Source organism: Oncorhynchus nerka, linkage group LG16, assembly GCF_034236695.1.
Source record: "Oncorhynchus nerka isolate Pitt River linkage group LG16, Oner_Uvic_2.0, whole genome shotgun sequence".
Classification (NCBI taxonomy): domain Eukaryota; kingdom Metazoa; phylum Chordata; class Actinopteri; order Salmoniformes; family Salmonidae; genus Oncorhynchus; species Oncorhynchus nerka.
The window spans coordinates 5,657,305-5,682,789 of record NC_088411.1 but is presented as its reverse complement, the minus strand read 5'-3'; the positions used below and the strand labels follow the sequence as shown (position 1 = coordinate 5,682,789).

The 25,485-nt window shown below is 41.2% G+C and overlaps 1 protein-coding gene across 1 annotated transcript; it reads right to left on the bottom strand.

Moving 5' to 3' along the window:
- Nucleotides 1–353: 353 nt before the first annotated feature.
- On the bottom strand, nt 354–6,532 carry LOC115127546 (fructose-bisphosphate aldolase A-like). The gene is made up of 7 exons (XM_029657160.2): nt 6,422–6,532; nt 3,845–3,961; nt 3,391–3,657; nt 2,988–3,148; nt 1,609–1,867; nt 1,107–1,306; nt 354–801 (listed from the first exon to the last, which is right to left on the bottom strand). Exons 2-7 carry the CDS (start codon nt 3,954–3,956, stop codon nt 709–711), a joined length of 1,092 nt encoding a protein of 363 aa, XP_029513020.1. The 5' UTR covers nt 3,957–3,961; nt 6,422–6,532; the 3' UTR covers nt 354–708.
- Nucleotides 6,533–25,485: the final 18,953 nt, after the last annotated feature.

Genomic DNA, 25,485 nt, shown 5'->3' with positions numbered 1-25,485 from the left:
CTGACCTTCCCGTCAGTTTGTGGTGTAGGCCGATGCTTTAGATACCGGAGTGGCCATTTCTGCCTACCCTGACCCTTAGCCTGCCTGCCGTCCTGTACCTTTGCCCCACCTATCTGGATTACTGACCCCTGCCTGCCTTGACCTCTCTTTTGCCTGCTCCTGCTGGATTAATAAACTGTCGTTAATTCGACGCTGTCTGCATAATACTTGTTTCTATGATAATATTTACCGACATCCAACAGTACATTCCAAATAAATAGGAAGTGATCATTGAGTCGAGCAGGATGTTCAATGATGTAAGGTCAGTTTTTTCAGAGTTACAATGATATGCAATAAGGAAGGAAGCAAAGTAACACATTGTTGGATAAAATACTTTATTCCAAGGCTCCAGTACAAACATTACATTAGTTAGGTGTTACAGACTAAGGAATAATGTTGCATGTTGGGTAAAAACATGATGATGGAAATCATTTCACCTTAAGGGAATGGAGGCAGAACTTTAATTGTTTTGAATCTTCTCTCTGAAGCAAGAGCCCAAAGAAAGGTTGGCGTTGAATTTTTTCCGTATCGATGTATCAAACAAGTGGTGTCGCAGAGGGTCGAGTAGAGACGGCTTTTAGGAGGTACCAGAAACAACATGGCACTCCCCATGGTGGGGGAGGGGGTTGTAGGGAGGGTTAGGAGAGGGATGCTGATGAGTGTCCATGCTTAATAAGCATGGTTGGCCACGAACAGTGAATCTCCAGCAGCGGCGCTGTCTCCGGAAGAAACATACTTGCCTTGGCAGGCCAGGCTGTTGGCCTGTGGAATGAAAGAAGCACAACATCAACTTGTTTTCAGCTGATATTTTTGAAGTGTGGAATATACTGTACATTGTGACTTCCTATACATCCATACTATAAACATTCCACTGGGCACACACTGGTTGAATCAACGTTGTTTCCTTGTCATTTCAATGAAATTACGTTGAATCAACGTAAAATAGATGTTGATTTGACGTCTGTGCCCAGTGGGATGTGGCCTCTATACAGCTATAAATAATCACATATAAAATATAAGCAAAATATATGAAAATAAATGGAAAAAATATTTTTTTTTGTTCGTACCAGTGCTCTCTTGATGAACTCCTCCTGGGCAGCCTTGCCGTTCCCGGGCTTGCCAGCCCATGCCTTAAGGGCGGATGCCTGGAGGGCACGGCCATAGGAGAAAGTAATGGCCCATGGCCTGTGCAGGGGGCACTGGTTCATGACATTCAGGTTGATGGAGGCTTCCTCCTCAGACTGGCCACCGGACAGGAAGGTGATGCCTGTGGGTGAAGCGAGTAAGGAGAGGGGTTGTTTTATTTTTTAAAAACTACTGAAAAAAGATACATCAACAAATTGTTGTGTCTACATTTGCATGTGAAATATTTAATAACATGCTGTATATAATAATGTAACTGAACACTGTATATGAAAGTGCCATAGTCATAGAGGGCGAGTTTTTGTGTTTGTGAAAATGTGTGATAACATTGCGTGTGAGTGGGTGAAGCTGAAAGTTTAGAAATGTAGAAGTGTATCGTGCTGTACTGTATATTGGGCTGTATTCAGTGTGTTGTCGGCCGCTCACCAGGGACTGCTGGGGGCACGGTACGGCGCAGGGCGGTAATGGTGGCCATGGCGATGTCCTGGTGGGTGTACTTGTGTGAGCAGGAATGTCCAGCAGTGACCATGTTGGGCTTCAGGAGGGTACCCTCCAGGTAGACGTGGTGGTCGGACAGAGCCTTGTACATTGCGGCCAGGACCTTCTCAGTCACGTACTGGGTGCGCTTCAGGTCATGGTCACCGTCGGGGAGGATCTCGGGCTCAACAATGGGGACAATGCCGTGCTAGCAGAGGGCAGAGTTAATGACTACTAAAATACACTTTTAGCCAACAGAGCATGTCATTGATCATGACAGTTAACAGTCAGAACAGTGGGACCTTAGTGGTGGCTCTTCTATCTTTCCTCTCTATCCCTCTACAGCTATATATTCAATAAAACAAACAGAGAAACTGTGTTTTAAGATTGTGATTTTCCAATGTGTGATTTGTAATATGTGTGTGTTGTTTTACTAGGATTATGGGACCTACAACAATGAGCAGTCCTGGCTAAACCGATGTCTCTGAACTATGGTTGTGAAGAGATCAGAAATTACTGTTATTTACTTGTCTGATATTTAACTGACATACAGTATCAGTCAAAAGTTTGGACACACCTACTCGTTCAAGGGTTTTTCTTTACTTTTACTATTTTCTACATTGTAGAAAATTGTACATTCCAGGTGACTACCTCATGAAGCTGGTTGAGAGAATGCCAAGTGTGTGCAAAGCTGTCATCAAGGCAAAGGGTAGCTACTTTGAATAATCTCAAATATATAATATATTTGGATTTGTTTAACACTTTTTTGGTTGCTATATGATTCCATATGTGTTATTTCATAGTTTTGATGTTTTCACTATTATTCTATAATGTAGAACATAGTAAAAATACAGAAAAACCCTGGAATGAGTAGGTGTGTCCAAACATTTGACTCTATTCTTTTATCTTAATATCTCACTGATAGCACTACACACTGAGCCACCAAGTAAGGCCAGGCACATACCAGAAAATCTGCTGTACCTTACTCATGACAAAACATACTGTAGTGTTCATATCTTTAAAATAACTAAAAAAGAGTTGCTTGGTTCTGGTACTAACTTTATACACTTTTAATAACACTTAGGTATGTATTTATAATATTTGTAATAATTTATGAATAATTTATAAGCATTTAATACATTTATAATGGCTTATTTCATGAAAGTTAATATAGTGCAACCCACATGTATACAGAGAGTCAATGATTCGAAGGTAACTTATGGCCCATAGGGGGAATTGAATACACAAACTTGCAATTGTTGACACTGCTTGTTAACTACTTAAGCTAATGATTTAACAAGACCACTGAGGGCTCGAGTGATTCTTACCATCTGGCATATGCTGGCATAACGGGCCAGGACATTGCAATTCTCCATGATAGCAAGGCGAGAGGGGGTGGTGGAGGTGATTTTCAGCACACAACGCCACTTGGCGAAGTCGCAACCGTCCTTCTTATACTGGGCGCAACGCTCATACAGGCCATCCAAACCTGAAGGAGAAAAGGATGGAGGCAGGGACAGAAAAAAGAGATGAGTATGGGAGAGTATTTTGTAAAGGTGTTGTATTGTATGTGTGTATTGTATCTAGGTTGGAATACTATTCAGGCATTTTGTGACTTGATAAACAAATGGGATTGATTGTATGTCGCATTGATTGCGTGTATGTTGTTGTTGTACTGTATGTATTTAGATGAATTGTGAATCCCACAGATGTTCTATTCTTCCTCTTTACCCTGGGTGGTGGTCTCTCCGTTGGTTCCGGCGAGGGGGACGACACCTTTGTCAACCTTGATGCCTACCAGCCAGCCTCTGGACTTGACGTGCTGAGGGAAGGTCTTGCCGGCATCGGTTTTCTGGTACAGGGTCTCGTGGAAGAAGATGACACCACCAATGCAAGGACCGGCGCGCTCGTCAGCGGTGAAGAGCAGCTGACGGTACAGTCTCCTGTTCTCCTCTGTGTTCTCAGTGTTGATGCTCTGGAAGCGCTTGGCAACGCTGCCTGTTGGGTGGAAAGTGAGAGAGGGAGTGAGGATTAGATTCGCAGAATGAAATAGAGCAAACGTTATCTTATATACATTTTTCAACGCGGAAGTTGCTCTGATTATGAGTATGTCTCTGCATGTGTGACTTTTCATTCTATAGTGTGCCTGTGTGGGCAACCAAGATTTTTGCCAGGCTTTGCATACCGGTAGACTCATCAGCGGCGAGGATTCCCTTGCCCTTGGCGACGATCTTGTGAGCAATGTCACTAAGCTCCTTCTTCTGGTCAGGAGTGAGGAAGGGGAATGCGTGAGGCATCTTGACTAAAGGGAAGGGAAAAGGCAGGAGACACCGGTTAACATGGCGTGTTCTGAGGTGAGAAAGAGGGCTTGAGATACACAGAAGTGCATACAGACAGATAAGTAGCAGATATTTGGTTGCCCCCCCCCCCCACCCCCCCACCTCGCGGTCATGGACAACGTAGATGTCCTAACCGACTTGCCAAAACTATAAGAAATTTGTGGAGTGGTTGAAAAACGAGTTTTAATGACTCCAACCTAAGTGTATGTAAACTTCCGACTTCAACTGTATTTACAGATTGGCTGTGTATAGGTACAGCGATCAGTGAGCTGCTCTGACAACAGATGCTTAAATTTAGAGAGGGAGATACAGGACTCCAGCTTCAGAGATTTTTGCAATTCGTTCCAGCCATTGGCAGCAGAGAACTGGAAGGAAAGGCGGACAAAGCATGTGTTGGCTTTGGGGAGGACCAGTGAAATGTACCTGCTGGAGCATGTGGTTGTCCACATATTCTAGGTCAGAACCGTCAGAACCGAGTAGTGATGCTAGTCGGGTGCGAGGGTGCGGGCAGCAATCGGTTGAAGACCATGCATTTAGATTTACTAGCGTTTAATAGCAGTTGGAGGCTATGGAAGCAGTGTTGTATGGTGTTGAAGCTCGTTTGGAGGTTTGTTAGCACAGTGTCCAAAAAAGGGCCAGATGTATACAGAATGGTGTTGTCTGCGTAGAGGTGGATCAGAGATTCTCCAGCAGCAAGAGCGACATCATTGATATATACAGAGAAAAGAGTCGGCCCGAGAATTGAACCCGGTGCATAGAGACTGCCAGAGGTCCAGACAACAGGCCCTCCGATTTGACACACTGAACTCTATCTGAGAAGTAGTTGGTGAACCAGGCGAGGCAATCATTTGAGAAGCCAAAGCTGTTGAGTCTGCCGATAAGAATGCGATGATTGACAGAGTCAAAAGCCTTGGCCAGGTCGATGAAGACGCTGCACAGTACTGTCCTTTATCGATGGTGGTTATGATATCGTTTAGGACCTTGAGCGTGGCTGAGGTGCACACATGACTAGCTCGGAAACCAGATTGCATAGTGGAGAAGGTACGGTGGGATTCGAAATGGTCGGTGATCTGTTTATTAACCTGGCTTTCGAAGACCTTAGAAAGGCAGGGCAGGATGGATATAGGTCTATAACAGTTTGGGTCTAGAGTGTCCCCCCCTTTTGAAGAGGGGGATGACCGCGGCAGCTTTCCAATCTTTGGGGATCTCAGACGATACAAAAGAGAGGTTGAATAGGCTGGTAATAGGGGTTGCAACAATTTCGGCGGATCATTTTAGAAAGAGAGGGTCCAGATTGTCTAGCCCAGCTGATTTGTAGGGATCCAGATTGTGCGTTTCTTTCAGAACATCAGCTGTCTGGATTTAGGTGAAGGAGAAGCGGGAGGGGAGGGCAAGATGCTGCAGGGGGTGCTGAGATGTTGGCCGGGGTTGGGGTAGCCAGGTGGAAAGCGTAGCCAGCCGTAGAAAAATGATTATTGAAATGATCGATTATCATAGATTTATCGGTGGTGACAGTGTTTCCTATCCTCAGTGCAGTGGGCAGCTGGGAGGAGGTGCTCTTATTCTCCATGGACTTTACAGTATCCCAAAGCTTTTTGGAATTAGTTCTACAGGAAGCAAGTTTCTGTTTGAAAAAGCTAGCCTTAGCTTTCCTAACTGCCTGAGTATATTGGTTCCTGACTTCCCTGAAAAGTTGCATATTGCGGGGCATATGAATGACCTTTTTGATTTTCTAGTCTCTCTTAACCCTGACCTTTCCTTTGGGTGCTCCCTTCCCCTCCACACTACCCCTCCTTTATCCAAACCCCGTCTTGTTACAGTACCAATCAATCCAATTAAACCAAATATAAACGTTGAAACATATGTAGGTGTAAAAAGTACTGTGTGTGCAGGCCCCTCCAGATGCTAACTCAGTGTGGAGGTTTCAGAACTAAGAGCAATAAACTTTGATTTGATTTGACAGAGCTATATAGAGAATTCATTCTGTGCAGTATTTGTAGTACAGTACAGTTATTAAGTACAGTATAGGCTAAGTTAAAACATTTAACAGCGTGAGCAAAAGCTATGGTCTAAGGAGGCGTAAAGCAATGGAGCAATGATACCAAATGCAGCAAAGCAACATTATGGTATGCTAACTTGAGTGAGCATTTAAGAGATCAATCTTGTATGAATGTTTTGAGCATAGTGATGTGTCTAATGCGTAATCATTTTGTTAGCATTGACGCATCATTGATTGTATAATAACGACAATGCTGCTGAAAATCCTACTCGAGCATTGGCTCTTGCAGTCTCATAGAAGTTCCTCTTTCAATTAGATATCACACTCATACTGCATGAGCAATATATTAAAGTATAAAGTACAGTCAGCCTGAGCCTCAATAACATTTGATTTGACTTATTAAGATATTATTTGATTCCTTTACCTTCGAGGGTTGTAGGAGAGCCGGGAGAAGAGAGGAGAGAAGATCCAACTAAAGTTTGCGACAACCTCCTGGCCTGCCTGAGCCACTATTTATCCTCCCGGTGTGACCTCTCATATGTCAGCTGCCTGGCTAAAATAAGAACAGCACGCAACCAGAGAAGGGCGATGACTTACAAAAAACGTAGTAACGCAGCTAAGCGTCCCATGTTATCGCGGAAAGGGCAAAGAGTGATTTGATGGGTGACAGGAATGAGATAGTGCGCAGGAGAGAAGGATGGGGAGGAGAACAGATAAGAGTTGGTGCACATAGTAATAGAAAATAATATGATATATGCCATTTAGTAGACACTTTTATCCAAAGCAACTTACAGTAGTGCATGCACACATTTCAATATGGTTCATCCCACTGGGAATCAAACCCACGATCATTAAGTTGCAAATGCCATGCTCATTAAATTGCAAGAACCGTGCTCTACCAACTAGCCACACAGGACCACATAGGAGTAAAAAGAGGGGAATACGAAGCTAAATCTATGGAAGAGAGGCGGAAAGAGCTGAGATGCTCTCTAACACTTCGGTAACACAGTTACATACTTATTACTTGTTATAAGTATGTATGCGCCTCTATGTCTTATTATAAAGCTTAATATTATATATCTGTCTATGTAACAAATGTTCAACTGAGATGATTATAAAACATTAGAAAGGGCTCATACATGCTTATGACATGTTAATATTATATCTGTCTATGTAACAAATGTTCAACTGAGATGATTATAAAACATTATAAAGGGCTCATACATGCTTATGACATGTTAAAACTACATCGTAATGCATTATACCTGTTGACTTTGTGTTGTAATGTGTTGCCAAGGTTTATTTTCTGCATCTTTTCAAAAGATGGAAACCACACATAGGAATTATCCTGCCACAGTTTGAATCGGGATTGATTCTACTTTGGTACTGCCTATTCAAATTAGATTCCTTTTGATGGGTTATGACTTTTACCCTGTAAAAAACGAATACTTTTCCGCACGATATCATTGATAAGCATCAATCTGGTATAATTTTGCAAAAAGATAAGCCTCAAGGAACATGACGCTTATGCAAATACTTTGAATTCAATGGGAGGGAGATTAGCCCCACAATATTGACCCCTAGAGACATGATGCCTAAGTTAATACATTGCATTTGTCACCCTGATGTGTTTCACCTGTCTTTGTGCTTGTCTCCACCCCCCTCCAGGTGTCCATCTTCCCCATTATCTCCTGTGTATTTATACCTGTGTTCTCTGTTGGTCCGTTGCCAGTTCATTTTGTTTGTTCGTCAACCAGCATTTTGTGTCTCAGCATTTTGTGTCTCAGCTGCTTTTTCTAGTCTCTCTTTTCTTGCCCTCCCGCTTTTGACCCTTGCCTGTCCTTACTCTGAGCCCACCTGCCTGACCACTCTGCCTGTCCCTGACCCTGCCTGCCGACCTGTACCTTCGCCCTACCTCTGGTTTACTGACCCCTGCCTGCCTTGACCTGTCTATTGCCTGCCCCTGTTGGAATATTAAACTATTGTTAATGCGACGTTGTCTGCATCTGGGTCTTACCTTCATACCTGAAAGCATTCAATGAGATTGACACATAGATATGCTTCAAGTAGTGTACACATAGGTCTATTGCATTCATCTCCATCGGTTTTCTCTCTCAATTCAATTTGATTCAAAGGGTCTTTATTGGCATGGGAAACATATGTTTACATTGCCAAAGCAAGTAAAATAGATAATACATGAACAGTAAAGACATTTCAAATGTCATGGTATGTCTATCTATATACAGTGTTGTAACAATGTGCAAATAGTTAAACTACAAAAGGGGAAATAAATAAATATGGGTTGTATTTACAATGATGCTTGTTCTTCTCTGGTTGCCCTTTTCTTGTGGCAATAGGCCACAAATCTTGCTGCTATGATTGTACAATGTGGTATTTCACCCAATCGATAAAATTTGATTTGTTTTCTAATTCTTTGTGGGTCTGTGTAATCTTATGGAAATATGCGTCTCTAATTTGGACATACATTTGGCAGGAGGTTAGGAAGTGCAGCTCAGTTTCCACCTTGCTTTGTGGGCAGTGTGCACATAGCCTGTCTTACTTGAGCACCATGTCTGCCTACGGCGGCCTTTCTCAATAGCAAGGCCATGCTCACTGAGTCTGCACATGGTCAAAGCTTTCCATAATTTTGGGTTACAGTGGTCAGAGAGAGAGAAACAACTATGTTTCTCTCTCTCAATTCAATTCAATGGGCTATATTGGCATATACTGTATGTTAACATTGCCAAAGGAACAAACACAAAAACAAGTGTATTGGTCTGTAGCCTATAAATGAAGATAAAATTGCTCACAGACAAATTCAACTATTAGCACATTTCACAAGGGCCCGCTCAGCAAGCTAACGTGTGTGCAAGAGCATATGCTGTCTGTATAAAAAGTAGAAGTACAAATGGAAAGGGAAATTAAATAAACAGATACATATATGTCTTGATTTAATTTACTTTGGTGTTTGTTTTCTTATCACAAAAGGTCACACATTTTGCTGCGATAATTGCACACTGTGGTATTTCCCCTAACAAACCACAGGTTGTGAGGATTGGCAACAGTACCTCTTCCACACTGACTCTTAAGACAGTGCCCCCCAGGGGTGTGTCCTCAGTCCTCTGATGTACTCCCTGTTCACCCACGACTGCGTGATTTAGCACGACACAAACTCCATCGTCAAGTTTTCTGACGGCACCACGGTTGTAGGCCTGATAACCAACAATGACAAGTCAGCCTATAGGGAGGAGGTAAGTGAACTGTCATTGTGGTGCCATGACAACAACCTTCATGATAACAACCTTGACTTCAGGAAGCAGAGGAGGGAACATGACCGATCCACATCAACGGGACTACAGTAGAGAAAGTTTCAAGTTTTAAATTCCTCGGCGTCCACATCACAGAGGATTTGTCATGGACCAACAACATCACCACTCTTGTCAAGACTATGTTCACTGTACATTGTACATCTTTTCCTCAGTTTTCTATCAGTCACTGTGGTCAGATAGTCTGCCACTGTGTATTCTCTGTTTACGGCCAAATAGCATTTAAGTTTAGATTTTGTAATGTTTTCCCAAGTGCTGTCGTGAGGCTTTGTTGGTTTGGCAGTGGTTTGTGAAGTAGGTAAAACTCCAATTTGGCTCTTGCTCAAGACACTGTGTTCAATAAGGGAGTTAAAAAGTCTAGAATGTATAATACTACAAAGTACCTTCCCCAGGTTACTGTTCACACAGACACCTCTGTAATTGTGGGGTTCAAATGTATCTCCAATCTTAAAGATAGGGGTTATGAGTCTCATGGAAATAACCTACATTAAATTTTTCAGACCTGTGTTTAATCATATTGTTTAAGATTCAATCAGGACTACAGGATTTTTTGGCTATGTTTCCATCCAATTGGTGACATATTTTCATGCAAATATTCTAAAATCGACATAAAGAAAATATGTCAATTTTCTCACTAGTGGTGTGTTTCCACCAAACAGACTTGTTGCGGATAAAAATCACCGTGATGATGTAGTAAACACAAAATGTACTTTTTCATTTAAAAATAAAAATCTAAATTCAATGTGTTTTTATTGCATTTTCAGCTCTACCAATACTTTTGTCACAAAAACGTTTGCGTTAAATAGCAAATGTGTCACGGACGTTGGAATAACTGGACCAAGGCGCAGCGTGCGTAGAGTTACACATGTTTAATTAAATGAAACTCACGGAAAACAATAAAGCGCAAAACGAAACATGAAGCTATGCAGTGCTCACAAGCAACAATACATGAACAAGATCCCACAAACAACAGGTGGGAAAAGGCTGCCTAAATATGATCCCCAATCAGAGACAATGATAGACAGCTGCCTCTGATTGGGAACCATACCAGACCAACATAGAAACGAAAAACTAGAATGCCCACCCTAATCACACCCTGACCTAACCAAATAGAGAAATAAAAGGAGCTCTAAGGTCAGGGCGTGACAAAATGTGTCTACTCTGGTCTTGGCATGTGCGCTCTAGTCAACAGCTTTCAGATACAGTGCGGGTAGGCTGGTCTACATGATGAGATTATTATGGATAAGAGTGAGTATATTTTATTTGTCAAATGGCAGTCAACCATCGATCATGATGTCACCAGAATCAGACCCTCGATATGTATTGGAAAGGAACATCAAGATCACCTTGCACTTTCACCACCCTGTGAAGTTCATCATAAGTTTTTTTTACACGTGTAGCCTAATAAACTGCAAGGTTTCCCAATTCGTAGTGGGAGGACCACACACCACATCATCGAATGACTAAGTTCACTTCAATAGAATGGTTATTTTATCAATATTTGCGCATAAAGGCATTTCCACTGCCATTTCTGAAATAATTAATTTTACAGACACAAAAAGATCCCACCTTGTCTAGCGTATTTATTTTTAGCAATATTTGGAAAGATCACCAGCAAATGTTCTATTTCCATCAGGCCTGTCATTAGATTTTTATCCTACATGTACTCAGGGTTGGGTAGGTTACTTTCTAAATGTAATCCTTTACAGTTACTAGTTACCTGTCCAGAATTGTAATCAGTTATGTAACTTTTGGATTATCCAAACTCAGTAACGTAATCTGATTACACTCAGTTACTTTTAGATTACTTTCCCCTTAAGAGGCTTTAGAAGAAGAGAAAAATGTATGTTACCAATTGAACGACATCTATTGCTCAATGTTAAAGTTTACAAAGCTGGCCATATGGACGTTACATTTTACTTTATGGATTAGTTATGTAGGCTTCTTATAGCACATCACTTTCTATTTATATACTATATATGATTAAATTATATATTTACATTAAAAACCGAAGTCTATCAGAATTCTATTATTTCCAATAAATGTTATATTCCATATATTGGAAATATGGAAGTATAGATTAGCCAAATTGTTTTACCTGAGCATGACCCCAAAACAAAGGATTTATTAGCCAGCCCTACTCTGTTGTTTATGATTTTGTTGTCATGGAGGACTGATTGGGCTCATTGAGTCGAGTTAAAAAATAAATCCTGTGCTCATGGAATGACATGCTTTGAGCACTACTACACTATTTACATGTGAAAAATTAATTCCATATGCTGCATTTGCTATAGGCCTATTGTTTACCTTTTTGTTGGTGACACTTTGATATCTTGATAATATGCAGCTGTTTAAAGGGCAAATCCACAAATCCACAAGTTTTTTTTTAACCCCGCCTCTGTTTTGGTAAAAAGCTGAGGGACGGGCCTGGAGAAATGTAACCAATCTCAGATTAATAGACAGGGCTATGGATGCAAGGATTGACCATCCATGATATCAACATGATTGTTTTAACCATGTTATGAGGCTATGCAGTGTTTGTTTACATTTACAATGTTCACAAACATTGGAGAAAAACAAGGTTACATTTTGGTTTCTCATGGGGCATTTCGAAGTTATATCTTTCAAGAATCAGTGTTTTTTTCACTGGCTGTCCACTGGTTTAAAAAACAATGATTGATAGGCAGTTTAAACTTCTTGAATTCAACCATTATTGGGTTCAAATACACATTTAGACTTGTGAACAGCCATCCACAACAACCACAATCCGTAAGGTGCAAATAGCTAAATGAGAGGAGCAGTGTGATTCACATCAATACGCTATGTAGATATCAATAATAAGTGATATCTGTATCACCGTAGACGACACCACTACTGTCATCCTTACCTCCAAGTGTTTGTTCAAGTTGGATCATCTTTGGATGCCGACAGCAGACGCACCATTGGAAGACGGATTACAGTTACCGTTTTTTGTCATCCGTTACTCCCCAACACTGCATGTACTTTACTCTCATAAAAAGGTTGGATGGAAACCTAGTTAAAGATGGTGAAATCTAATTTAATTTGGGTTCTTTTATAATCAATTCCAATTTGTCATCAATATCTTTGGTCTCTTGTCTTGTGCCTACTGATTGGAATGCAAATAGTTTTTTTTTCAATTTTTCATCCATTTAACTCCATTTTGGATTGCCAATTCTTCTGGTTTTTGTTTGTTGGTTGACTTCCAATGGTCGAAGAAAGAATTTGAATTTATGGACTCCCATGTACAGTTGTTTTCGGGTATGTTCACTTTTTTTTTTTATCTTGATGTTCTTATAATGTTTAAGTGTCTCAATATCCAAAGAGTAAAACTTGTTGCTTAGATATTTATGTTTTTGATTTGAAAATGTCCTTAATTCTGTCATCAGAAGTTTGCATTCTTTGTCAAACCAGCAAACCTTTTTAATTGACTTCAATTGGGATTTTGTTGCTGTTCTTTTAAATATATAATTAATATTTTCAACAGTTAAATGTACTCGTTCAATGCTGTGAGGGTATGATTTTTGCCAAAAAGTGTCCAATAGTACTTTAATTTAATCTCTGATTGTTTTTTTGGAATTCATCTGTGCTGTTTTGGGCCCATCTGTATGATTTAGGGATGTTGTACAGTTTACTGACTGGGTTTTGTATATTTTACAATGTAAGTCTCTGTCCTTCACGACTGGTCTACCGACGTAATCCGGCCGAGGGGGTTTTCAACAGGCTTCTCCGTCGCAACGCCCCCTGAATGCCCATCTACTAGCCTGCTAGCCGCGGCCCACTAGCTGTCTAGAGCATATCGGACTGTTAGCTGTAGAGGTCCATCAGCCAATTTTCTTGGGCTCCAATACCTATTTTGCCAATTGGCCTGGACCCTTTTACTACATCATTGATGTTTACAGAGAAAAGAGTTAAATTCTCGGGCCGACTCTTTTCTCTGTATACATCAATGATGTAGGTCTTGCTGCTGGTGATTCTCTGATTCACCTCTAAGCAGACGACACCATTCTGTATACTTCTGGCCCTTCTTTGGACACTAACCTCCAGATGAGCTTCAATTCCATACAACACTCCTTCCCTGGCCTCCAATTGCTCTTAAATGCAAGTAAAACCAAATGAATGCTCTTCAACTGATCGCTGCCCGCACCTGCCCGCCTGTCCAGCATCACTACTCTGGACCGCCATCGATAAAAGACAGTACTGTGCAGCGTCTTCATCGACCTGGCCAAGGCTTTTGACTCTGTCAATCATCGCATTCTTATCGGCAGACTCAAAAGCTTTGGCTTCTCAAATGATTGCCTCGCCTGGTTCACCAACTACTTCTCAGATAGAGTTCAGTGTGTCAAATCGGAGGGCCTGTTGTCTGGACCTCTAGCAGTCTCTATGCACCGGGTTCAATTCTCGGGCCGACTCTTTTCTCTGTATATATCAATGATGTCGCTCTTGCTGCTGGAGAATCTCTGATCCACCTCTACGCAGACAACACCATTCTGTATACATCTGGCCCTTCTTTGGACACTGTGCTAACAAACCTCCAAACGAGCTTCAACACCATACAACACTGCTTCCATAGCCTCCAACTGCTATTAAATGCTAGTAAATCTAAATGCATGGTCTTCAACCGATTGCTGCCCGCACCCTCGCACCCGACTAGCATCACTACTCTGGACGGTTCTGACCTAGAATATGTGGACAACTACAAATACCTAGGTGTCTGCTTAGACTGTAAACTCTCCTTCCAGACTCATATTAAGCATCTCCAATCCAAAATGAAATCTTGAGTCGGCTTCCTATTTTGCAACAAAGCCTCCTTCACTCATGCTGAACATATCCACGTAAAACTGACTATCCTACCGATCCTTGACTTCGGCGATGTAATTTACAAAATAGCCTCCAACACTCTACTCAGCAAATTGGATGAAGTCTATCACAGTGCCACCCGATTTGTCACCAAAGCCCCATTTACTACCCACCACTGCGACCTGTATGCTCTCGTTGGCTGACCCTCGCTTCATATTTGTCACCAAATCCACTGGCTCCAGGTCATCTATAAGTCTTTTCTAGGTAAAGCCCCGCCTTATCTCAGCTCACTGGTCACCATAGCAGCACCCACTCATAGCACACATTCCAGCAGGTATATTTTACTGGTCACCCCCAAAGCCAATTCCTCCTTATCAGAGTAAGAACTCAGCGGGCACTGTGAATGCTTAAACCAAGTTTATTCTTTCCAAAGGATAGAACAGCTGAATCGACAAAAGACATTCACACAAGCACTAATATATAACCCTTTCTCCTATGCTGAGTCTCCTCCTACACATCTGAACAGCCATTGCATCTCTGTTGCTAGACAGAACCTTAGTGATATCTGTTCTTCCTCACTTCATCTGACCTGACCTCTGCCCCAAAGTGCTCACTCCTCCCCAACTCAAGACTGTCATGGTTATTGATACCAGACTGTGCCTTTTCTCTTCCCATAGGATCCCTGGTGGCTACCAATAACATATCAATTACCCTCTCTCCCTCAGTGAAAGGAATAGGTCCATTTCATGAACCATCAATACTCATATTATTAGGTGTGCTTTCTGAATGCAAAGCACAACTCTAGATTTCTTACATACTCATTCTTCTTCTTTTCATTTTTCTTTCTCTTCTTCTCCATAGATTTGAGAACTTAAACGGTTTAAGTTATTAACACAAAACTAGCTTCCAAATGCCCAACTCGGATTGCTTGAGTTTTTTTTCTGTTGATAGCATTTCCACTTTTTGAACTATAACAATATTTAAATGAGCTCCCAATGCATTTCAAGGGGGAAAAAACCTGAATGGTGAAAAAAATACATATAATAACTTATCTTAGACCAGATCTTAGATCTCCTCCTACACCGTTAAAGTTATCAACACCAAACCAACGTTGATATTTTCAGACTGTCCCAAATTACATTCATTGTGAAACAATTTTTGATACGATTTAATGGGAGTAAATTCCTTTGAGGAGCTTGATTTGCTATTGCCTCAGCACTACCTTGTAATGTTTGGATAGGATCCAGGCACCAAAATGATTAAAGGTGAATCTCATCTTCCTTATAGAGCATCCTCTGCTTCCAACAGGAGTCAAAGTTGTCTATAAAAGTTACATCCAAGGCGAAAAGTCACGTAGCCAGTTGTGAAGTGCAAAGAGCCTGCAAAAACGTTCACTACCTTGACCCAGCGAGGGCGCAGGGCCACATGGACTACAACAGCATCAATCTCCATGTGCTAATGTAGAATGGCAATATCCTAATATCCTGTACTCGAACCCCAGGGTAGCACAGGGTTTTCGCTCCAGAAACTGAGACGTTTCTTACCATAGAGCTGCCTAAGACAACAGCCGGCTAGATGGAAGAGGAAATCCGCCCATTCCTACACCACATAGCTAGCTAACTATTTACTTGCTTCTTGTGTAGTGGAGGATAAAAATAACTGACATTTAATCCGAGTAAAAAATCCCTGTCTTAGGTCAGTTAGGATCACCACTTTATTTTAAGAATGTGAAACGTCAGAATAATAGTTGAGAGAATGATTTATTTACTTTCATCTCAATCCCAGTGGGTCAGAAGTTTACATACACTCAATTAGTATTTGGTAGCATTGCCTTTAAATTGTTTAACTTGGGTCAAAGGTTTCGGATAGCCTTCCACAAGCTTCCCACAATAAGTTGGGTGAATTTTGGCCCATTCCTCCTGACAGAGCCAGTGTAACTGAGTCAGGTTTGTTGGCCTCCTTGCTCGCACATGCTTTTTCAGTTCTGCCCACAAATTTTCTATAGGATTGAGGTCAGGGCTTTGTGATGGCCACTCCAATACCTTGACTTTGTTGTACTTAAGCCATTTTGCCACAACTCTGGAAGTATGCTTGGGGTCATTGTCCATTTGGAAGACCCATTTGCGACCAAGCTGTAACTTCCTGACTGATGTCTTAAGATGTTGCTTTAATATATCCACATAATTTTCCATTCCTCATGATGCCATCTATTTTGTGAAGTGCACCAGTCCCTCCTGCAGCAAAGTACCCCCACAACCTAATGCTGCCACCCCCGTGCTTCACGGTTGGGATAGTGTTCTTCGGCTTACAAGCCTCCCCCTTTTCCCTCCAAAACATAACGATGGTCATTATGGCCAAACAGTTCTATTTTTGTTTCATTAGACAATAATACATTTCTCCAAAAAGTACGATCTTTGTCCCCATGTGCAGTTGCAAACCGCAGTCTGGGTTTTTTATGGCAGTTTTGGAGCAGTGGCTTCTTCCTTGCTGAGCGGCCTTTCAGGTTATGTCGATGTAGGACTCGTTTTACTGTGGATATAGATACTTTTGTACCTGTTTCATCCAGCATCATCACAGGGTCCTTTGCTGCTGTTCTGGTATTGATTTGTACTTTTTGCATCAAAGTACGATCATCTCTAGGAGACAGAACGCATCTTCTTTCTGAGCGTTATGACGGCTGCGTGGTCCCATGGTGTTTATACTTGCGTACTATTGTTTGTGCAGATGAACGTGGTACCTTCAGGCATTTGGAAATTGCTCTCAAGAACGAACCAGACTTGTGGAGGTCTACAACTTTTTTCTGAGGTCTTGGCTGATTTCTTTTGATTTTCCCATGATGTCAAGAAAAGAGGCACTGCGTTTGAAGGTAGGCCTTGAAATACATCCACAGGTACACCTCCAAATGACTCAAATGGTGTCAATCAGAAGCTTCTAAAGCCATGACATAATTTTCTGGAACTTTACAAGCTGTTTAAAGGCACAGTCAGTTTACTGTATGTAAACTGTATGTAAAGTGAAATAATCTGTCTGTAAACAATTGTTGGAAAAATTACTTTTGTCATGGACAAAGTAGATGTCCTAACTGACTTGCCAAAACTATAGTTTGTTAATTAACAAGAAATTTGTGGAGTGGTTGAAAAAGTTTTAATGACTCCAACCTAAGTGCATGTAAACTACCGACTTCAACTATATTTAGTTTGCTTGAGGATTTAGACTGAGCAACTTTTCACAGACTGGACAAACAAAAAAAATGGTTGCATAGCAACCAGATACCAAAAGTGTTCTGTGGAGAGAAAATACTGTAAGAGAAAGAGTTCCAATATTTGCATAATCGTTGTGATTGGAGGATAGCTGTAAGGGTTGCCGAATCAGGATCAAGTCCTCTGTTCTCATAGAGCTCATTAATGATATGATGGCAAAAATGCCAGTCTCTTTGGCACATGACATGAAGTACAGGGAGTGGAATGTTAGCTGAAGAGACTGGTACCCAGGCTACAATGTATTGAATTTTGTGTCAAATCTATTGACACGTGTTTTTGCATTGAATGCAATGTATTGACTTCTATGTGTCAATGTCCAGTCTGTGAAGATGGGAGAGAGAGGTGGAGCTTGGAGAGAGGAGGGGGAGATAGAGAAGGAGATAAAAGAGGAAGAAGGCAGTTAACCACCAACAACTGCTCCCCGGGTGCCGATGATGTGGACGCCCCCATCACACCTATCTGATTCAGAGGGGTTGGGTTAAATGAGGAAGACACATTTCTGTTGAATGCATTCAGTTGTGCAAATTACTTGGTATCCCATTTCCCTGGAATGTCAGGAGGTTCTGTCGTGGTCCACAGACGTCCTGTTTGCTGGGTATTCACATAAGCGTCATGTTCCTTGAAACTGCTCTTTTTGATAAAACGTACCAGATTGATGCTTATCTGCTGACACCCGTCTGTCCGTTTTCCTCCATCTGAAATGCTGAATTAACTGCTCAAATCTCACAGTCAGTCTGCTTTATTTTACATGCTAATAATAACTTTCATGAATAATAATACAAATAAAAATAACATGTAAACTCAGCAAAAAAGAAACATCCCTTTTTCAGGACCCGGTCATCGAAAGATAATTCGTAAAAATCAAAATAACTTCACAGATCTTCATTGTGAAGGGTTTAAACACTGTTTCCATGCTTGTTCAATGAACAATATACAATTAATGAACATCCACCTGTGGAACGGTCGTTAAGACACTAACAGCTTACAGATGGAAGGAAATTAAGGTCACAGTTATGAAAACTTAGGTCACTAAAGAGGCCTTTCTACTGACTCTGAAAAACACCACAAGAAAGATGCCCAGGGTCCCTGCTCATCTGTGTGAACGTGCCTTATGCATGCTGCAAGTAGGCATGAGGACTGCAGATGTGGCCAGGGCAATACATTGCAATGTCCGTACTGTGAGTCAACTAAGACAGCGCTACAGGGAGACAGGACGGACAGCTGATCGCCCTCACAGTGGTAGACCACATGTAACAACACCTGCACAGGATCGGTACATCCGAACATCACTCCTGCGGGACAGGTACAGGATGGCAACAACAACTGCCCGAGTTACACCAGGAACGCACAATCCCTCCAGTGCTCAGACTGTCCGCAATACGCTGAGAAATGGCTTGTAGGCCTGTTGTAAGGCAGGTCCTCACCAGACATCATCGGCAACAACGTCGCCTATGGGCACAAACCCACCATCGCTGGACCAGACAGGACTGGCAAAAAGTGCTCTTCACTGACAAGTCACGGATTTGTCTCACCAGGGGTGATGGTCGGATTCGCGTGTATCGTCGAAGGAATGAGCGTTACACCGAGGCCTGTACTCTGGAGCGGGATCGATTTGGAGGTGGAGGGTCTGTCATGGTCTGTCACAGCATCAACGGACTGAGCTTGTTGTCATTGCAGGCAATCTAAGCGCTGTGCGTTACAGGCAAGACATCCTCCTCCCTCATGTGGTACCCTTCCTGCAGGCTCATCCTGACATGACCCAGAATGACAATGCCACCAACCATACTGCTCGTTCTGTGCATGATTTCCTGCAAGACAGGAATGTCAGTGTTCTGCAATGGCCAGCGAAGATCCCGGATCTCAATACCATTGAGCACGTCTGGGACCTGTTGGATCGGAGGGTGAGGGCTAGGGCCATTCCCCCCAGAAATGTCCAGGAACTTGCAGGTGCCTTGGTGGAAGAGTGGGGTAACATCTCACAGCGAGAACTGGCAATTCTGGTGCAGTCCATGAGGAGGAGATGCACTGCAGTACTTAATGCAGCTGGTGGCGTCACCAGATACTGACTGTTACTTTGATGTTGACCCCCCCCTTTATTCAGGGACACATTATTCAAATTATTTTAGTCTGTGGAACTTGTTCAATTTATGTGACAGTTGTTGAATTTTGTTATGGTCATAAAATATTTACACATGTTAATTTTGCTGAAAATAAACACAGTTGACAGTGAGAGGACGTTTCTTTTTTTGCTTTGTTTATAAACTATTATTAAGTATTTCATTATTTGTAAACATTTATCAGCATTACAATTCATAAGCATTTATAATTAAAAGCATTTAAACATTTATAAATACTTCTGAACATTTTATAATTCATTCAATTCATTAAATATTTTATAAAGTGTAACCAGCTAAGTTAATTTAATATAAAGTGTAACCAGCTAAGTTCATTTAATATAAAGTGTAACCAGCTAAGTTCATTTAATATAAAGTGTAACCAGCTAAGTTCATTTAATATAAAGTGTAACCAGCTAAGTTCATTTAATATAAAGTGTAACCAGCTAAGTAAATTTAATATAAAGTGTAAACCAGCTGTGAGTTCATAAAGTTCCACAAGTGTGAAGGTTCTGAAAGAGCAACCCAGAAAGTTAACCTCGGGGCACACAAGCATGTGACAACATGGCTAACCTGCTCTTAGAAATCCAAACCAGATATGGCAACACTGTGTGATGATCCTTGACCTTTTCTTCACCGTTCTATGGCCTTTGCTTGGCAGGACGGGGTCAAGTGGGTGGTGTGTCAAAGTTTGAGCATATCTATGCAAACATTGGTCTTACCTTGAGTCTGTTTCACTTTCTGACCCTATCTATCTTTGTTAGTTTGTGAGTTTTTTTTACCGGTTTTGTTTTGCCATCGAATCTATTTTAGAAATCTAAAAGAGATCACTGTGAGAGTTAAAGTGGGCTGCAGCTGCCAAATGCCAAATGTTGGCTAAATGCTGGGGCAAGTCATAATGTGATATCAGACAGCTCATGTCACACATCTTTGGGGTTGTTAAATGATGCACATTGTGTCTGAAATACCATTCTAATCATTCTCAGTTTTACCATGGAAACCTGGGGTCGTTTGCTGAGGTGTCACCAGCAATGACACACAGCCGACTTGAGACACTGAGACACTGCAATAGAATGTTGACTCTCCAGAGGGTGGTGCGGTCTGCACAACGCATTACCGGGGGCAAACTACCTGCCCTCCAGGAAACCTACAGCACCCAATGTCACAGGAAGGCCAAAAAGATCATCAAGGACAACAACCACCCGATGTGCTGTTCACCCCGCTACCATCCAGGAAGGTCTTAAAAATGTTCAAAGACTCCAGCCACCCTAGTTATAGACTGTTCTCTCTGCTACCGCACGGCAAGCAGTACCGGAGCGCCAAGTCTAGGTCCAAAAAGCTTCTTAACAGCTTCTACCCCCAAGCCATAAGACTCCTGAACAGCTAATCAAATGGCTACTCAGACTATTTGCATTGTCCCCCCCCACCCTCTTTTACGCTTCTGCTACTCTCTGTTTATTATCTATGCATAGTCACTTTAACTCTACCTCCATGTACATATTACCTCAACTAACCTGTGCCCCCTCATATTGACTCTGTACCGGTACCCCCTGTATATAGCCTCACTACTGATATTTTACTGCTGCTGTTAAGTTTTTTTTAAACTTAGTTTTTTCCTTTTATATTTTTACTTAACACTTATTTTTTTTAAACTGCATTGTAGTTAAGGGCTTGTAAGTAAGCATTTCACTGTAAGCACATGTGACAAATACAATTTGATGTTGTTTGTTGACATCATTCAATGCATTCTGGTTGTCACGTAAACATCTGTCAGACCAAAGACGTTAAAACAAAACGAGGTGAAGAGATGTTTTACTCAATTTACTTAGATTGTAACTATCATTACTCAGGGTTGCCAGCTCAGGCCACTCTTTCCAGGGGTTATTTTTTTAAATTTAGCTTATAAACTTTCCCCTGTGTTTGCACCCCCCCCCCCCCCCCCCCCATTTATTGATAAATCCCTCATTATAGTAATTTGCATCATATTTCTCCATGATACCTTCCCCATTTCTACCCCCCCATGAACTCCCTCCAAATTAAATAACCCCCCCTCCAAAAACTAAAATGGTTTCAACTAAATCTGGCAACCCTGTTTATCTTTCGCGCTACGGTAAGGCTAGGCAATAGGCTTGTATTTGGGATGATGGTCTGTGAGGTGATAACATTTTATTTGCTTTGTGATTTGTCAAAAACTGTAAAAGAATTGTCAAGCCATCTGCTCCGGTTCTTGAATATATCAAAATGCTTTTTTGGGCAGAAATACCTTCTGGAACATATGAAATTTCATGTGGCTTAATAACAAACTTGTATGCCATTTGTAAACATTAGTAAGCATGTTAAAATGCAAGCCTAGTTGGTTTAACCACAGAAAAAGCCAACAACCTTCCCGCTAGCCATGATTGGCTGAAATAATGAGTGGGCTGGACATGCTGAGAGAGCAAATTCTGGTTAATTGAGCTGGTTAGTATGTGTAGGCAATAATGTATAATGCAGCGTTTTAAAAATATATTATGTAGTAGAACTGCATAAGTGTTACATTTACATTTACATTTAAGTCATTTAGCAGACGCTCTTATGTGTTACTCTCCCCTTTCTGGAGGACCGAGTTTTGAAATCAGTGGAATTAGAGTATGATTTTTATTTAACCTTTATTTAACTAGGCAAGTCATGATAGCTAAGGAGATTGAGAAGAAACACTTGTCTCCGGATTACATCTTCAAACTAAGGTCAACCATGGAATCAGTGACAGAGAGTGAGAAGCGTCCATCCATTTATACAGGTAAGATTGTCTAGCTAGCTACATTTTCATATGTTTCACATTTCTAATTTAGTCAGAAAGTTGTTTTAATTTAAAGTTAAAGTGTACTGTTATCTAGCTAGCTAACATTAGCTGGCTGGCTCACTAGCTAACATTACGTGTATGATCTGTGTAGTAATATTATTCGTATCTCAGAGCCATTTGCTTTGCTAGTTATAGCCTACTGTTAGCTAGCTAACATTGAACCTGGTTGGTTAGCTACCTGCATATTAATGCAGGGTAGTAACGTCATGAGTTGGGATTATGGTCCATTGTTTAGCTAGCTAGCTAGTTACATGTCGAAACAAAAGACTCCACTATGCAAGTAACCTTTTCAACAGAATGCTAATGATGTCACTGCGAAAACTTTGATTGCCGTAGCTGGTAAATTCACTCTGGCTATCTACTCCGATTTCAGACCACTCTCGTCTGATTGTGGCAAAGCGCAGAATAAATTACGAATTGCTGAACGCTCAACACCCGTTGAATATGGCCAGTGTCAGTAAACATTGGCAAAAAAACACACATTTATTTGAATGAGAGTGTGCATAAGCATGTGCAAGGGCCGCGGCTTTTGTGGAGCGATGGGTAACAATGCTTCAAGGGTGGCTGTTGTCTGCATGTGCAGAGGTTCCCTGGTTCGAGCCCAGGTAGGGGTGAGGAGAGGGAAAGAAACAAAACTATTACAAGGGCACAATTTTAATCAGGAGAATCTCCTCTTTGTAATTATGTAAGTCTGGGCAGCGAGTTCATTTGTCATCGATCGCTAGACCAGAAATAGTCCAAAGTTTTTATTTTTTCCCTACTTTTTCATGACGCAGACATAAGCACAGTTGACACCATCGAGGTGCAAATGTTTACTTTCTACACTAGTTGTTTTTTTCCAGTTTTGTCCGACGAACAGTTTGTAGTGGTAAAATAAAAAGGGATACATTTTTTATGGAATTCTAAGCATCACTCCAGTCAAAACAGGGTCTGCGAACGTTCGATTACATTCATTTTCTATGGGCTCGCGCTAGTGTTCCAGTTTAGGTAAAGTTCTTAAGCCGTTTTTCAGCTTTGGGTGAATTTTGACTCGTTCTATTGTCCAGCCTATAGATAGCCAGAGCGAATTTACAAAAGCACCCGAATGTCCATTGAGAAAGCACAACGACTATACTATTTAGCTAAGCTAAAAATGATGAGAATGTTCAAGTCAATAAACGTTGGGTAGTTAGATAGCTAGCTACCTAACGTTAACTAAGTAAAGGTTGTTCAGCTATTAGCCCTCCTCCCCAACTTGCAACAAATTGCTGTTCCCATCGCTTTCCTTTCCCTCTTACACGCATCATCATTCTGCTCCCGAGTGGCTCGCTTGTGGGCGTGCTGGCAGGATATGGCAGCATCTTCGGTTGTGTGTCAAGAATTCTACATGCAGTAGCACGTTTTTACGAAGGTGTGGTTACTCACAGGCAAATTGTTATATGCTATGGAGGTACATTTGTGTCTTTTTGTCTAAAGCAAAACCTTTTTTATTTTCAATTCAAAACAATTGAAAGCAACTTTCAGAATAGCGGACATGATGACATGTCAGGAAATCAGCACTGGGCTGTATTGACGTATCCTAAAAATGACATTTGCTGCTTTAGATTGAACAGTCATATCTCAGTTATTGTTTTCCTACAATAAAAAATAAGATGTTTTCTTTACTTCCAGAGAGCGAGCTGACCAGAGGTAATTAAACTGTTCTGTGTTCTTTATCTCCATCTCTGCATGTCCTGTTGTACATGGAACCTGTCTCACATGCATTCATTAAAAAACCCTTAAACTTCTCTAGGATAGGGACCAGCATTCGGAATTTTGGAAGAAAAGCGTGCCCAAATTAAACTGCCTGCTACTCATCCCTAGAAGATAAGATATGCATATTATTATATATTATATATTATTATATATATGCATATTATTAGTAGATTTGGATAGAAAACACTCTGAAGGTTCAAAAACTGTTTGAATCATGTCTGTGAGTATAACAGAACTTATGTAGCAGGTTTCATCGGGAATCCAGATTTCTAAGGGACCTTCTTGCAGTTCCTATCGCTTCCACTGGATGTCACCAGTCTTTAGAAATTGGTTGGGGTTTTTCCTTTGTGTAATGAAGAAGTAACACTGTTCAGGCTAGAGTGAAGAGTACTCTTTGTTAGAGGCGTGTGACCTGAAAGCTAGCTACAGTTTGTTTTCCTCCTGTATTGAACACAGATCATCCCGTCTTAAATTTGTATCAATTATTTACGTAAAAAATACCTAAAGTTGTATTTCAAAAGTAGTTTGAAATGTTTTGGCAAAGTTTACAGGTAACTTTTGAGATATTTTGTAGTCACGTTGCGCAAGTTGGAATCAGTGTTTTTCTGGATCAAACGCGCCAAATAAATGGACATTTTGGATATATATTGACGGAATTAATCGAACAAAAGGACAATTTTTGATGTTTATGGAACATATTGGAGTGCCAACAAAAGACGCTCGTCAAAGGTAAGGCATGATTTATATCTTTATTTCTGTGTTTTGTGTCACGCCTGGAGGGTTGAAATATGCTTGTCTGTGTTTGTTTACTATGGTGCTATCCTCAGATAATAGCATCGTTTGCTTTCGCCAAAAAGCCTTTTTGAAATCTGACATGTTGGCTGGATTCACAACAAGTGTAGCTTTAATTTGGCATCTTGCATGTGTGATTTCATGAAAGTTTGATTTTTATAGTAATTTATTTGAATTCGGCGCTCTGCATTTTCACTGGCTTTTGGCCAGGTGGGACGCTAGCGTCTCACATATCCCAGAGATTAAGATGTCAGCTGCTAATTTTCAGATTTACATCACATGAACACAGCCATTTTCACTGGACTATCTGTTGCTGCCAAGTCTTGATTTCCCTGGGGGCTAGCCTTGCAATAACCAACTGGTGAGACACATAGCCCTCTATATTTAAAAGTTTCAGGTACACTCCGATAGGTGCCTGCTTCACATACAGTATCTTCTATTGACATTATCTTCTATTGTTTGTCCTCCTGTGTCTGTTTTTCAGCATAAAGTACTCTGTAGCCACTTAGTGTGGATACCAGGTGAGACCACACACACACACAATAACAGTCTCTAACATTCTTCACTTCATCCCTCTCCCCCTTCTCCCTAAATCCTCAAGT